At 40.7% G+C, this 14777-nt stretch overlaps 1 protein-coding gene across 4 annotated transcripts in view; it reads right to left on the bottom strand.

Moving 5' to 3' along the window:
- The window catches only part of Seipin (lipid droplet biogenesis associated protein seipin), a 169482-nt gene that overhangs the window by 52440 nt on the left and 102265 nt on the right, over positions 1–14777 (bottom strand). For all 4 annotated transcript variants that reach the window (XM_068383600.1, XM_068383603.1, XM_068383601.1 and 1 more), the window contains exons 4-6: positions 7721–7923; positions 6218–6439; positions 5374–5500 (exon numbers count right to left, since the gene is read on the bottom strand). In XM_068383600.1, coding sequence (XP_068239701.1) covers positions 5374–5500; positions 6218–6439; positions 7721–7923 — 552 coding nt within the window. The remainder of the gene's footprint in view (positions 1–5373; positions 5501–6217; positions 6440–7720; positions 7924–14777) is intronic.

Here is a 14777-nt window from a genome sequence, read left to right as displayed (position 1 = left end):
AGCCTCTAGAGGAGGCCGAAGGAGCAGAGACAGTGGGGAGGGAATGAGGCATCGGATAAAGAAGTTGAAATTTCTTCAACTTCAATGAAAACCCCGAAGGCAAAGAATCCCTTTTAGAATTATTCTTTTGTCACCTACCGACCACTCCCACTGGGAGGATGGCCACTCCTGACATGAGTGCACGAGACTCATCTGCAGGCAAGGCAAAGGTTGTGAGGATCAGTCTCCCTTGCCAAAATAAACGAACAGCCAGCTATGCCAGGACAAATGCGAATTATAATTATTATGATTATTATTACAAGCTAAGCTACAACTGTAGTTGGAAAAGCAGGATGCTATAAGCCCAAGGGTTCCAACAAGAAAAAATAGCCCAGTAAGGAAAGGAAACAAGGAAATAAATACAAGAGAAGTTATGACCAATCAAAATAAAATATCTTCAGAAAAGCAACAACATTAAATCGGATCTTTCATATATAAACTATAAAACATAAAAACAAAAAGGGAAAAGAAAAGGAAAAGAAGCAAGACAGAATAGCATGCCCGAATGTACCCTCAAGGAAGAGAACTCTAACCCAAGACAGTGGAAGACCATGGTACAGAGGCTATAGTACTACCCATGATTAGAGAACGATGGTTTGATTTTGGAGTGTTCCTCTCCTAGAAGAACTGCTTACCATAACTTTAGTCTCTTCTACCTTTACCAAAAGAAAAGTACATAGCCACTGAACAATTACAGTGAGCCCTCTCTACTTCGCGGTTCGACTATCGCGGATTCACCACTTCACGGATTTTTTTCATAACGCATGTATATACATATATCGCGGATTTTCCGGAAATTTCGAAAATAGCCGCGATATATGAAGACCCCCAAATATTTCGTTAATTCCATTAATAATTAGTAATATCTGCTCTTACTGATGGTTCATTGCATTACATATGACATATAATTCAGTACAGAAAGAAATAAAACACGAAAAGAGAATGTGATCATACGATAATTCAGTATACGTAGTAAAATTAAATCGAACATGAAACGCAAATCAGATGCAGTCTGACTTTGTCATATTTGAATGGTGTAAGGCTGCTGATGGCTACTACTACAAATGTAATGGATGTGCATCTTTTCCATGAATCTTTTGTATGTATACGTATGTAGTACTGCATCCAATAATATTCTTTGTTGCAAAAATCACATCTCAAATAAGCGTACATATCCTACAACAAAACAAGCGTAAAATTGCGTAACGTAAAGCATACTGTATATAGTACCTTGTATTTGAATTTGTAACTAATACGTAGCATGTAAGACGGACTGTGATTGATTCCAGTGCTGATAGATGACGAATCAGCTCCCAAGTTTTGTAATCTAGCCTGTGATTGGTGTTTTGACCGCTTCTCCGATCCGCAGCATCTTCTCGCGGCCACATTGTTTGCCGCTCTCTCGTCGGGTAGATGCTGCTACGTTACTGTGTAACTTTAATCTGTGCTGTGCGTGACTGTTTGAAGTTGAACTTTCTGTTTAACCCCTACGATGGCTCCCAAGCGTTCAATGGCTCCCAAGCGTTCTGCTTCTACTAAGGCTGGTAGTGAGCCTAAACGCCATCGAAAAATTATGACAATTGCTGAGAAGGTGACACTTCTCGATATGTTGAAAGAAGGCAAGAGTTACGCGGCCGCAGCCCGCCATTTTGGAGTGAACGAATCCACCGTTCGCTACATTAAGAAGGACGAGACAAACATTAGAAAGACGGCTGTCATCACCTTTAGCAGGTCAGCGAAGCGAGTTGTTACCGCTCGTAATAAAACGATCGTCCGTATGGAAGGTGCTTTAGCAATCTGGATTGCCGACTGCCGGAAGAAGAACATAGCCTTGGATACGAACACCATCCGAACCAAGGCTTTGGGTTTGTATGAGAATTTTGCGGCAAAGGAACCTCAAGACGACGATGGCGACCATGCTGAAGAAGACTAAGATGATGTACTAGATGAACCTCAAGCAGGGACATCCACTGATTCCCAGCCTCAGAAACAACGTTTTTCCGCCAGCAAAGGATGGTTCGCAAAGTTTCAGAAACGCTTCGGCCTGAAAAGCGTTTCCCTGCATGGTGAGGCTGCTTCTGCTGACACTACCGCTGCTGAACCTTACGCAAATGAGACATTTAAGAATATTATCACTGAAGGTGGATACAAGCCCGAACAAGTGTTTAATATGGATGAGACCGACTTGTTTTGGAAGAGAATGCCGTCGCGAACTTTCCTGTTCAAAGAAGAAGCCAAAGCCTCTGGCTTTAAAGCATTCAAAGATCGTGTTACCCTCGTGATGTGTGGCAATGCTGCTGGATTTTTGCTAAAGCCGGGGCTTATTTACAAATCGAAAAACCCTTGCGCCTTGAAAAATAAAAATAAGAATCTCCTTCCCGTGTACTGGATGCATAATCCAAAAGCATGGATTACGAAGATGCTGACCTCCAACTGGTTCCACCAGTGTTTTATCCCGCAAGTCAGTAAATATCTCTTAGAGAAGGGCTTGCCATTTAAGATCCTTCTCCTTATGGATAATGCTGGTGGACACGCAACTGATCTGTCGCATGAGGGCATTCAGGTTGAGTTCCTGCCACCCAACACAACGTCATTAATTCAACCAATGGACTAGGGGGTTATCAGGGCGTTCAAGGCCCTCTACACGAAGAATACCTTGGCGGACCTCGTTGTGTGTGTGGATGCTGCCCAAGATGATGAGGATGAAACATTCAATTTGAAGGCGTACTGGCGGAAGTACACAATAGCCACGTGCCTGCAGAACATCCAGAAGGCACTGCAAGAAATGAAACCTGCTACTGTTAATGCGAGCTGGAAGAAGTTGTGGCCCCAGATTGTTTACGATGACGAGGGATTTACACCTGCTGAAATTCAACACTCTGCAATACGCAAATCTGTGCAGTTGGCTGCGATAATTGGAGGTGACGGGTTTGGCGACATGACGACTAAAGACGTCGACGAGTTGTTGGACTGCCATTCCCAGCCGCTAACTGACACAGACCTCGAAGACCTGACGAAATCGGCCAGTGAAGAAGACAGTGAAACACAGGAAGAGACCCAAGAAAATGTCGAAGAAACGGGCTTAATATTAGAACGGCTTGCCAAGCTCTGCAACCTTGCGAAGGAGTTAAAAGAATTGTCGCGAGTGGGATGAGGATATGGTTCGTTCTATGCAATTCTGCAACAAAATCGATGAAGGCATGACTCCCTACAGGATGCTCTTCGAGCGAAAAGAGAAGCAGCGGCAGCAACTTCCGATCACAATGTTCTTCCAGCCTCGCAAAAAAGAGCCAGTTCCTCCTGCTACTATGCCTTTGGAAGAAATTGAAGAAGTGTCCCAGGAAGAAGTTGAAGAGGTGTCCCAGGAAAAGACACCTCCGTCTGAAGACGTAAAATACTATCATTGGCTGCACAGTAGAAGACATCATCAGCTTCATCATCATCATTTCTACTGTGCAGCAAATTCATCGCCATCATCATTCAAGTTTTTCTTCAACTTCTTTTGTGGTGAGTACAGTAACAATCTTTATTTTTTTATACTACTTTAATATTCTAACATTTTAATATTTGTGCCTGTTTTAGTTTAGGGTACTGTAGTACATGCATTAAGTGTTCTGTACATTAAAGGGTAGTTTGTTAACAGTACTACGTAAAGGGAAGGTTTTAAAAGTCTGAATATATATGTTATAACCTATCATATTTTTTTGTTTATTACATTTAAAACAACTCTCTCTCTCTCTCTCTCTCTCTCTCTCTCTCTCTCTCTCTCTCTCTCTCTCTCTCTCTCTCTCTCTCGTAAATTATCATTCGGTCATTAGCGGCAGTTTGTTATTGTTGATTAAACGCCAAAAAAAAAGAAAATAAATTGTTTTCCTGCTTTGCTACATATGTAGGATTTTATATAGATACGGTAAATAATATTTGTAATAACATATTTACTAAAAGCTTTTAATATCATTATTTATCACTTTCATCATGCGCGTTTAATGCCTTCATTTGTTTATTACGATCGAAGATGGAGCGTACAGTAAACGAATGGAAGGTTTCCGTTTCAGGCGGCGTCATAAAGAAAAACATTATATAAATGGCATTTCATTTATTTGGAAGTCCTAAGAAAAATTAAGTAAAACATTGGTAATAACAAAATCAACATATAATCAATATAATTGATGCAAAAACTAACCTATACACAGATGTGTAAATGCGTTTGTTTCTTCATTATGATCAGAGATAAACGTAAACAAAACATTGGTTGTCATTTTTTATCGTTCTTTTTGGCTTGTTTAGGAAACGCATGATATAAAATCGCCTTTAATATTTGTGCCTGTTTTAGTTTAGGGTACTGTAGTACATGCATTAAGTGTTCTGTACATCAAAGGGTAGTTTGCTAACAGTACTACGTAAAGGGAAGGTTTTAAAAGTCTGAATATACATGTTAAATAAAAACGTAAATATGGTGTCCCTACATCGCGGATTTTCAGCTATCGCAGTCGGGTTTGGAACCTATCTACCGCGATAAACGAGGGTTCACTGTACATTGGGGGCTAACCTCTTGGCTGAAGAAGAACTGTTTGGTATTCTCAGTTGTCAGGTGTAAGAGGACAGAGGAGAAGTGTAAAGACTAGGCCTGACAATTCGATGTATGTGTAGGCAAAGAAAAACTAGCCTTAACCAGAGGGAGGGATCCAATGTAGTACTGTCTGGCCAGTTAAAGGATCCAATAATTCTCTAGCGGTAGCATCTCAAGAAAAAGAAAACAAGATAAGATTATAGCCAGGGAAAAGTAGGTTTACGGGAGAGCGAGATGGTAAATCTTTACTCTACTGATCCAAAACCAAAAAGTGGTGAAATGCACTGGGTGCATGTGTCTAAATGCCACTACTTAGCAGAGGGTCATTAACACCTTGCATTAAAAAGTTTGTTGCTAGATTCCACCAACACCAGAACTAATATCCCCTAATAAAGAGCGAAGAGTTTGTATGTGTGTAGGAACAAAATTTTCAGTTATCAAAAAGACAATTGAGTACAGTAATATATAAGATAATAGTGGGGCATATCTTTCACTACCTAGGACTGAATTAATCATTAATATTTGAGATTTATGAGTTTTCTAGCCCTGTACTGTAATTCCACTTGATCAGACTCTGAACACTTGTATCACATACTATACATATCTTCAGGAATTTTTAGGCTGGTAGTTTCCAATCTTTTATGAAAATAAAATTTTGATACATTAAATCCAGACATTCCTAATATTCATCAAGTCACTTAAATACAATCAAACAGGTTTAATTTGAAACTAGTTTAGATTAAGTGAAAAATCATAGAACAAACCTTTCTTAGGGGAAATACTAATAATTTTGGGTGATCCTTTACGGTCTGTTGCATAATTACTGACACTTCTCAAATCTTCTATTGGTTCTGTTTGTACTTGGCCATTAGGAAATGTTGGCTTGCCAACCTGTAAATAATAAAAAATGAGCACTGAAATGTAAAAACTATCTTCAATTCATTATTTGCTTATACATTCTGTATTAGACCATGAAAATCTATTAAAAAAATACAAGGTACTTCCATTAAAGCCATAATGCAACAAAACCCACTGATATGACCAAAAATATTGATGGTAAAACAGTGCACTGTCTTACCAATATAATAAGTTACATGTATGATATTGAAGCTTTACTGTCAGGAAATGTGGAAGATTCTCTCAAAGTTAAAAGAGTACCTTTTTGTAGATCTGCTATTTAATCAGTACAAACAAATTTTAGTTATCCATCTAGAAAAGTGATAAACTAAATATACTTCAAAACAAATGAAAAATATTCTATCCACATTTTCCAATTCAATGATCAAGCTATGCAAGCTATATCTTTTAACAGGGATAATAGATGTGCAATAATTTTCATAACCATCAATTAATAAAATTAACTGGAGGCAAAACTAGATGAAAAGTAAAACATTAATGAATATACATAACATAAAATGAGAAAACAAGGACCGTGTTAGGAATCAAATTAGCACTACAAATTCTTTGAAGGTGTCAACTAACTATATTGAATTCATAATGAAATGTATCATACAAAATGGCAGAAAATAGAAAATAATACACAAAATACCAAGACAATCTAGTGTATTGTACAAAAAATAAACAATAAGCTAGAGAAATTTCACTAACCTGTCCCCTTTGACTTAGTTCAGAGAACTGATACCAACTTAGAATTACAACTGCTGACAGGAACACCATACATATACCAATTCCAACTGATGCTGCACTGAGAGGATAGTGATACATAAAGTATCGCAAACCAGTGAACATGGCATGAATCCTCATCTGGGCAGCATAAAGCTCAACATGATGAGTGAATAATTCAATGTGTACCTCCGAGAGAGGATTCAACTGGAAGAGAAAATTAAAAATGTTTTAACTACAATTCACGGGGATAACATTAACAGGTTTTGATATTGATACTATCCATTATTGAAAAGCTCTATCATTCATTACATAACATTCTTATAATGACTTACATTACTATGATGGCTACCCCAGATTTCATTAAAGAAACACTATACCCCAGATTTCATCAAAGAAACACATCTAAATTCTACCCTCTTGTTACTCTACTCCAGAAGGGGCTTTTTCATTAGAGGAACTATCAAAATGCAACGATGGATTCATGACCACTTATCCCCTCAAACCACCTATAGAATTAATTTGGGTTTTATACAAGTAAGTATAATTGGAATGTTAATAGTCATGATCACAATGATGTTGTATTCAAAATACAATATCTTAACTTAGACATAACCTTTTGATGAGAGAAACAGAATTCTTCCCTTATTTAAAGAGGTTTGACACAGGATGTTTATATTTTTCCTTATTACAGAAAAAATTCTTATCCTTCTAAATTTGAGGTGTCACTGTCCCCTTTCTTGAAAATTAGACCTATTTCAGACACTTCTTTGTGAAACATATTTCATCTCCCTTCAAGTTACAGCAATAAAAATACAAAATGAAAAGATCCTTGATCCTTTACGATAATTGTAAAACTACAATATTAAAAAAATTTAAAAAATAAAATTCCCAAGAACACCCAGATAACAATGGATTGAAAAGCTAAGTTATTACCTTTCTCATCAAATGATCATGTCTACTTGGATTGGCCATGGTCTAAAATAATGAATTATTAAAGATAATTAAGGTATGAAACAACAAATACTTCTGGAGGTAAGCATGCCATCCCTAATAGTGAAATACTCTCTTATCCTTTAACCATCTTTCTGTTGCTTTCAACAAGCACTTGATGTATTCAACTTATTTCATTAGTTAGCCTTCAGTAAAAATAAAAGGTGTGTAGATTGTATAGATGCAAGAGTCAAAAGCTAGGAAGATCATCATGATTCAGACAATATGAACAATAGTCTCCTCTATTGATGTAATTAATCATTTGAATGAATAGAAATTGAGATTTTTCAGCTCTTTTGTAAATTGAAGTTATATTTCCCAGCCTTACAAAATAGTGGTGGATCTATTTAAAGAATTCTATTACAGGAATACTTGAATGACCCCTTTAAAGTACCTTTCTTAGGGATAAGAGTAACTACAAGTTATCTCCAAGCAATAAAAAATTATTTTTCCAGTTAGAAAATGCCATGTTGCACAATGAAGAAAGATACTAACTGGATCTTCCTCATACTGAGCAAAGAGTTCCACTGTGACCATCTGCTTTTCCTCACTCATTCCATATAACATTAATGGGGCAAAGATCGTAGTTCCAATTGTTTGCAGGAGAGGGGATTTGTATCTGAGCATTGCAGACCGGGACGAGTGACGTAATGAGTTGCCTTCTTGACCCTTCATGTCAAGGTCAACTAAAAACATACCTGAAAATTCAACTTGAAATTAATGTTGTAATTTAAATGAATAAATCAATACCATCAAACAAAACTATGCAATTATTGTCATGAGTCATTTCTTAGTTATGTTGCAATTATCATAAAAGCATTATAACTTTAAATGCCTGGTGAAGGCCTCAAAGATCACTGCAAGTTATATGGAACAACAAAAATTTTCTTGATATAATCTAGATCAGTGGGCACCAACTGGTGGTCCACAAAAAATTTTGGCAGTCCGCAGAAAAATTGAGACATTTTCTATTATTTTATTTTCTTGATCCTCTTCAGGAAACCCTTATACAAATTGCACAGAAGACAGAGTCCCGTATTGCCAATTTAGCATTTTAGGGTGATTCAACATTAAACATTTGAATACAGAATTTAGCAGAAAAGAACAGCATTAATTAGCTAACAGCATTATAAATTACAATAAATTAAATTTTATTGATATGAAATTTTTCTAGTATGTTTAAGCCTACATAAAACATATACCAAATAAAAATGAATATATTCTATCAGTTTCATAACCGTATCGAACACAATTACCCTCGATGCTTCAGTAAGATCCAGAAAACAGTGAAAGAGATAGTGCTTAGTTGTTACAGGACCCAAAAGTGTGTTACGAATTTTGGTAAATGTGGATAATAGGGCAGATTCAACGTTTTTTTGTAATTCTAGGGTTTTCCTATAGGTTTGTGTTGATAGTATAACAAATCTTTTTATATATCTGTATAATTTATACATGAAACTTAACAAATACAAAGAGCAGCTGTTGCTCAAATTACCAATTATTTTGTTTTCAGATTAGAAAAAAAAATTGGATTAATAGACCCATAATAAGAAAAAGCAAGGAAATATTTTGTATTTCTCAAGTAAAACCAAAGATAAAATAACTAATGATAATAGTTATACTCCACTTAGCCATGAGCTGATTAATGAATGAGAGCAACCACAGCCTTCATCAGGCACCATTAGCAAGAACATTCGAATTGGAGGCGGAAAGAAAATGTGAAATTTGGATTTACTGTATTCAAAATCCTGACAGTGACCTGGATACATGGCCTCTTTATATTGTGTTCTGAAAGTCACTTGCAATCAAAACGAACAGATTTAGATAAGAAACCGCTTGATGAAAATATGCCAAAACATGTAAGCTCTGAAAAATAGTTGTTGAAGATAAATCAATAGGATATTAAAGACCTCCTCTCTGATAGCACTTCAACAGTACTTAAGAGTCATAGTCAAAACTTTTGGGGTGTTATAACACAACAGAAGAAGATCCTAAGCATGGCAATTTGTGGAGAGTAGATCCATTTGTAGCAAACATTAAAAAAAACATTTATGTGAATCAGAAAAAAAAGTTTCATTATCTATCATGGGATGACAGTCTCAAAGCTAAATAAAAGTCATCCTTATCACAGAACAAAAAAGCAATGAAAATTTTGATTCAATTTTCACCAACATATTTGTGCGAAGTGACATTTTCATCTGTCACAGCGATTAACTCTCGCTACCAGTCTCAGATTGAAATAAAATCGGCTCTCATATTCCTGTAACCTTATTGGAGCCAAAAACTCACAAACTTATCTCAGACAAAAAGGAATAAATATCAAAAAAATTTTATTTTTATAATAAAATAAATTTTTGAATATACTTACCCGGTGATTATAATGGCTGCAACTCTGTTGCTCGACAGAAAACTGTACGGAAGAAATTCGCCAGCGATCGCTATACAGGTTGCGGGTGTGCCCAACAGCGCCATCTGTCGTCCAAGTACCCAGTACTCAATGTAAACAAAGAACTCAATTTTCTCCTCGGTCCACTGCGTCTCTATTGGGGAGGAAGGGAGGGTCCTTTAATTTATAATCACCGGGTAAGTATATTCAAAAATTTATTTTATTATAAAAATAACATTTTTCAATATTTAACTTAGCCGGTGATTATAATAGCTGATTCACACCCAGGGGGGTGGGTAGAGACCAGCATTATATGTTTACATTATTATGAGCTAAGAATTTTTATTTCATTTTAGAAGTTATCAAAATAACAAAAACAAAATAAATAGGTACCTGGTAAGGAAGTCGACTTGAACAATTACTCTGCCTTTTTAAGTACGTCTTCCTTACGGAGCCTCGCGATCCTCTCAGGATGCTGAGCGACCCCTAGGATCTGAAGTATCAAGGGTTGCAACCCATACAACAGGACCTCATCAAAACCCCTAATCTAGGTGCTTCTCAAGAAATGACTTTGACCACCCGCCAAATCAACCAGGATGCGAAAGGCTTCTTAGCCTTCCGGACAACCCAAAAAACAACAATAAAAAATTTCAAGAGAAAGATTAAAAAGGTTATGGAATTAGGGAATTGTAGTGGTTGAGCCCTCACCCACTACTGCACTCGCTGCTACGAATGGTCCCAGAGTGTAGCAGTCCTCGTAAAGAGACTGGACATCCTTAAGATAAAAAGACGCGAACACTGACTTGCTTCTCCAATAGGTTGCGTCCATTATACTTCGCAGAGATCTATTTTGTTTAAAGGCCACGGAAGTTGCGACAGCTCTAACTTCATGTGTCCTTACCCTCAGCAAAGCTTGGTCTTCCTCATTCAGATGGGAATGAGCTTCTCGTATTAACAGTCTGATAAAATAGGATAAGGCATTCTTTGACATAGGCAAAGATGGTTTCTTAACTGAACACCATAAAGCTTCAGACGGGCCTCTTAAAGGTTTAGTTCGTTTTAAATAGAACTTAAGAGCTCTGACAGGGCATAAGACTCTTTCTAGTTCATTTCCAACCATATTTGATAAGCTTGGAATATCAAACGATTTTGGCCAAGGTCGAGAAGGTAGCTCGTTTTTGGCTAGAAAACCAAGTTGTAGAGAACATGTAGCCGTTTCAGATGAGAAACCTATGTTCTTGCTGAAGGCATGAATCTCACTGACTCTTTTAGCTGTGGCTAGGCAAACCAGGAAAAGTGTCTTTAAGGTGAGATCTTTCAGGGAGGCTGATTGTAGCGGCTCGAACCTGTCTGACATAAGGAATCTTAGTACCACGTCTAAATTCCAACCAGGTGTAACCAAACGACGCTCCTTCGTGGTCTCAAAAGACTTAAGGAGGTCCTGTAGATCTTTATTGTTCGAAAGATCTAAGCCTCTGTGACGGAAGACTGATGCCAACATGCTTCTGTAACCCTTGATAGTGGGAGCTGAAAGAGATCGTTCTTTCCTCAGATATAAGAGGAAGTCAGCTATTTGAGTTACAGAGGTACTGGTCGAGGATACTGATACTGACTTGCACCAGTTTCGGAAGACTTCCCACTTCGATTGGTAGACTCTAAGGGTGGATGTTCTCCTTGCTCTAGCAATCGCTCTGGCTGCCTCCTTCGAAAAGCCTCTAGCTCTCGAGAGTCTTTCGATAGTCTGAAGGCAGTCAGACGAAGAGCGTGGAGGCCTTGGTGTACCTTCTTTACGTGTGGCTGACGTACAAGGTCCACCCTTAGGGGAAGTGTTCTGGGAACGTCTACTAGCCATCGAAGTACCTCGGTGAACCATTCTCTCGCGGGCCAGAGGGGAGCAACTAGCGTCAACCTTGTCCCTTCGTGAGAGGCGAACTTCTGCAGTACCTTGTTGACAATCTTGAACGGAGGGAATGCATATAGATCTAGATGAGACCAATCTAGGAGAAAGGCATCTATATGAACTGCTGCTGGGTCCGGGATTGGTGAGCAATAAATTGGGAGCCTCTTGGTCATCGAGGTTGCGAAGAGATCTATGGTCGGCTGGCCCCAGGTGGCCCAAAGACTCTTGCATACATCCTTGTGGAGGGTCCATTCTGTTGGAAGAATTTGTCCCTTCCGACTGAGGCAATCTGCCATGACATTCAAGTTGCCTTGGATGAACCTCGTAAGCAGCGAAATGTTTAGATCTTTTGACCAGGTGAGGAGGTCCCTTGCGATCTCGTACAGCGTCAGTGAGTGGGTCCCTCCTTGCTTGGAGATGTACGCCAAAGCCGTGGTGTTGTCCGAGTTCACCTCCACCACTTTGCCTTGAAGGAGAGACCTGAAGCTTTTCAAGGCCAGATGTACTGCCAGTAGCTCCTTGCAGTTGATATGCATTGTCCTTTGACTCGAGTTCCATATTCCCGAGCATTCCCGACCGTCTAATGTCGCGCCCCAGCCTACGTCCGATGCGTCCGAGAAGAGAACGTGGTTGGGAGTCTGAACAGCCAGGGGCAGACCCTCTCTGAGGTTGATACTGTCCTTCCACCATGTCAGGCAAGACTTCATCTTCTCGGAAATGGGAATCGAGACCGCTTATAGCGTCTTGTCCTTTTTCCAGTGAAATGCTAAGTGATATTGAAGAGGACGGAGGTGTAGTCTTCCTAATGCTACGAACTGTTCCAGGGACGATAGCGTCCCTATCAGACTCATCCACTGCCTGACTGAACATCGTTCCTTCTTCAGCATGTTCTGGATGCATAACAGGGCTTGGCTTGTTCTGGGGGCCGACGGAAAAGCCCGAAAAGCTAGACTGTGAATCTCCATCCCTAAATACACAATAGTTTGGGATGGGACCACTCGAGACTTTTCCATATTGACAAAGAGACCCAATTCCTTGGTCAGATCTAGAGTCCACTTTAGATCCTTCAGACAGCGACGACTGGAAGAAGCTCTGAGAAGCCAGTCGTCCAAGTAGAGGGAGGCTCGGATATCCGCTAAATGAAGGAATTTGGCTACATTCCTCATCAGCCTCGTAAACACAAGAGGAGCTGTGCTTAGGCCAAAGCACAGGGCTTGAAACTGGTAGACAACCTTTTCGTAAACGAATCTCAGAAAAGGTTGGGAGTTCGGGTGGATGGGGACGTGGAAGTAGGCGTCCCTTAGGTCTAACGAGACCATCCAGTCTTCCCTTCTGACCGCTGCTAGAACCGACTTTGTGGTCTCCATGGAGAACGTCTGCTTTGTGACAAAGACATTCAGCGCACTGACGTCTAGCACCGGCCTCCACCCTCCTGTCTTCTTTACCACTAAGAAGAGACGGTTGTAGAAGCCCGGGGTTTGATGGTCCAGGACTTTGACTACCGCTCCCTTTTCTAGTAAGAGAGACACTTCCTGTTTCAATGCTCGTCTCTTGTCTTCCTCTCTGTACCTGGGGGAAAGATCGATGGGAGATGTTGCTAGAGGGGGTTTTCGTACAAACGGGATCTTGTACCCCTCTCTGAGCAACTTCACAGATTGTACATCTGCGCCTCTTCTCTCCCAGGTCTGCCAGAAGTTCTTGAGTCTGGCTCCCACTGCTGTCTGAAGAAGCTGGCAGTCAGACTCTGCCTTTAAAGGACTTGGTTCCTTTCTTCTTTCCACGTCTCCCTTCGGCACGAGCACCTCCTCTGCTGGAGGCTCTGCCACGAAAGGGCGGAATAAATCGGGACGCTGGAGTGTCCATCCTTGGTCTAGCTGACAAGGTAGGCAAAGGGGTGGCTTTGCGAGCAGAGGACGCAACCAGATCATGAGTATCCTTCTGTATCAAAGAAGCAGCTATCTCCTTAATCAAGTCCTCTGGAAAGAGGCACTTGGAAAGAGGAGCAAACAGAAGTTCGGATCTTTGGCAAGGTGTAACTCCAGCTGACAGGAAAGAGCAAAGGTTCTCACGCTTCTTGAGGACTCCAGACACGAAAGATGCAGCAAGCTCATTAGATCCGTCACGTACGGCCTTGTCCATGCAGGACATGATGAGCAATGAAGTCTCCTTCTCTGTCGGAGAGATCTTCCTGCTTAGAGCTCCCAGACACCAGTCTAAAAAGTTGAAGACCTCGAAGGCTCTAAATATCCCTTTCAAAAGGTGGTCCAGGTCCGAAGATGACCAACATATCTTTGAGCGTCTCATGGCTAGCCGGCGGGGAGAGTCTACAAGACTTGAGAAGTCGCCCTGGGCAGAGGCAGGAACTCCCAAGCCGAGAACTTCTCCCGTGGCATACCAGACGCTCGATCTAGAAGAGAGTCTAGCAGGGGGAAACGTAAAGGCTGTCTTCCCTAGACTCTTTTTGGACTGCATCCATTCTCCTATCACTCGTAAAGCTCTCTTGGACGAGCGTGCGAGGACGAGTCTAGTAAAGGCAGGCGAGGATGACGGCATACCTAAAACAAACTCTGACGGAGGAGAGCGCGGAGCCACAGACACAAACTGGTCCGGAAACATCTCTTTGAACAGTGCTAAAACCTTCCTAAAGTCCAAAGAGGGTTGCGTAGACTTAGGCTCGTCAAGATCCGTATGTGGTTCATCTACGTGAGCAGCACCATCATCATCAGAAAGACCATCATCCGAGTATTGAGGAGGAAGCGGCAATGGAGTAGGTAACGGCTGGTTAGCTGAGTCCGGTCGCACGGGTGCATGCGTGACTGAGCCGGACGCAACGTCATGGAACTGTTGCCCAGTCTGTGAGCTGGCAACAACCATAGCAGCGCGGGGACGCACAGCGTCTACTCCAGACTGTCTAGCCTGATGTGGGTGAGCAGTGGCAACCACACTGGGTTGCGGAGGTTGACGCACCGCGTCAAAACAAAACAACTCTGACGGTTGTTGTACCTCACGAACGTCAACGGAAGGCTCCGTGCGTCGCTGAACGTCAACATGCGGCTGGCAGGGCACACTGGAACGCATGGGTGGCGGAACTCTCTCAACTGGAGTGCGCAAGAAGGTCGCCTCAGCGTCCACAGGACGCACAACCGAGAGTGCGATTGGTTGTAGGCAAGAGGCTGTACTAGCTATTGCAGCAGCAACCTTCTCCGCACGCAAGTCCTGCATCAGAGACGTTAATTGGGACTGCATGCTCTGCAGCAAAGACCACT

This window comes from Palaemon carinicauda, chromosome 11, assembly GCF_036898095.1.
Source record: "Palaemon carinicauda isolate YSFRI2023 chromosome 11, ASM3689809v2, whole genome shotgun sequence".
Taxonomy (NCBI): Eukaryota; Metazoa; Arthropoda; class Malacostraca; order Decapoda; family Palaemonidae; genus Palaemon; species Palaemon carinicauda.
This window is presented reverse-complemented; position numbering and strand designations above follow the sequence as displayed.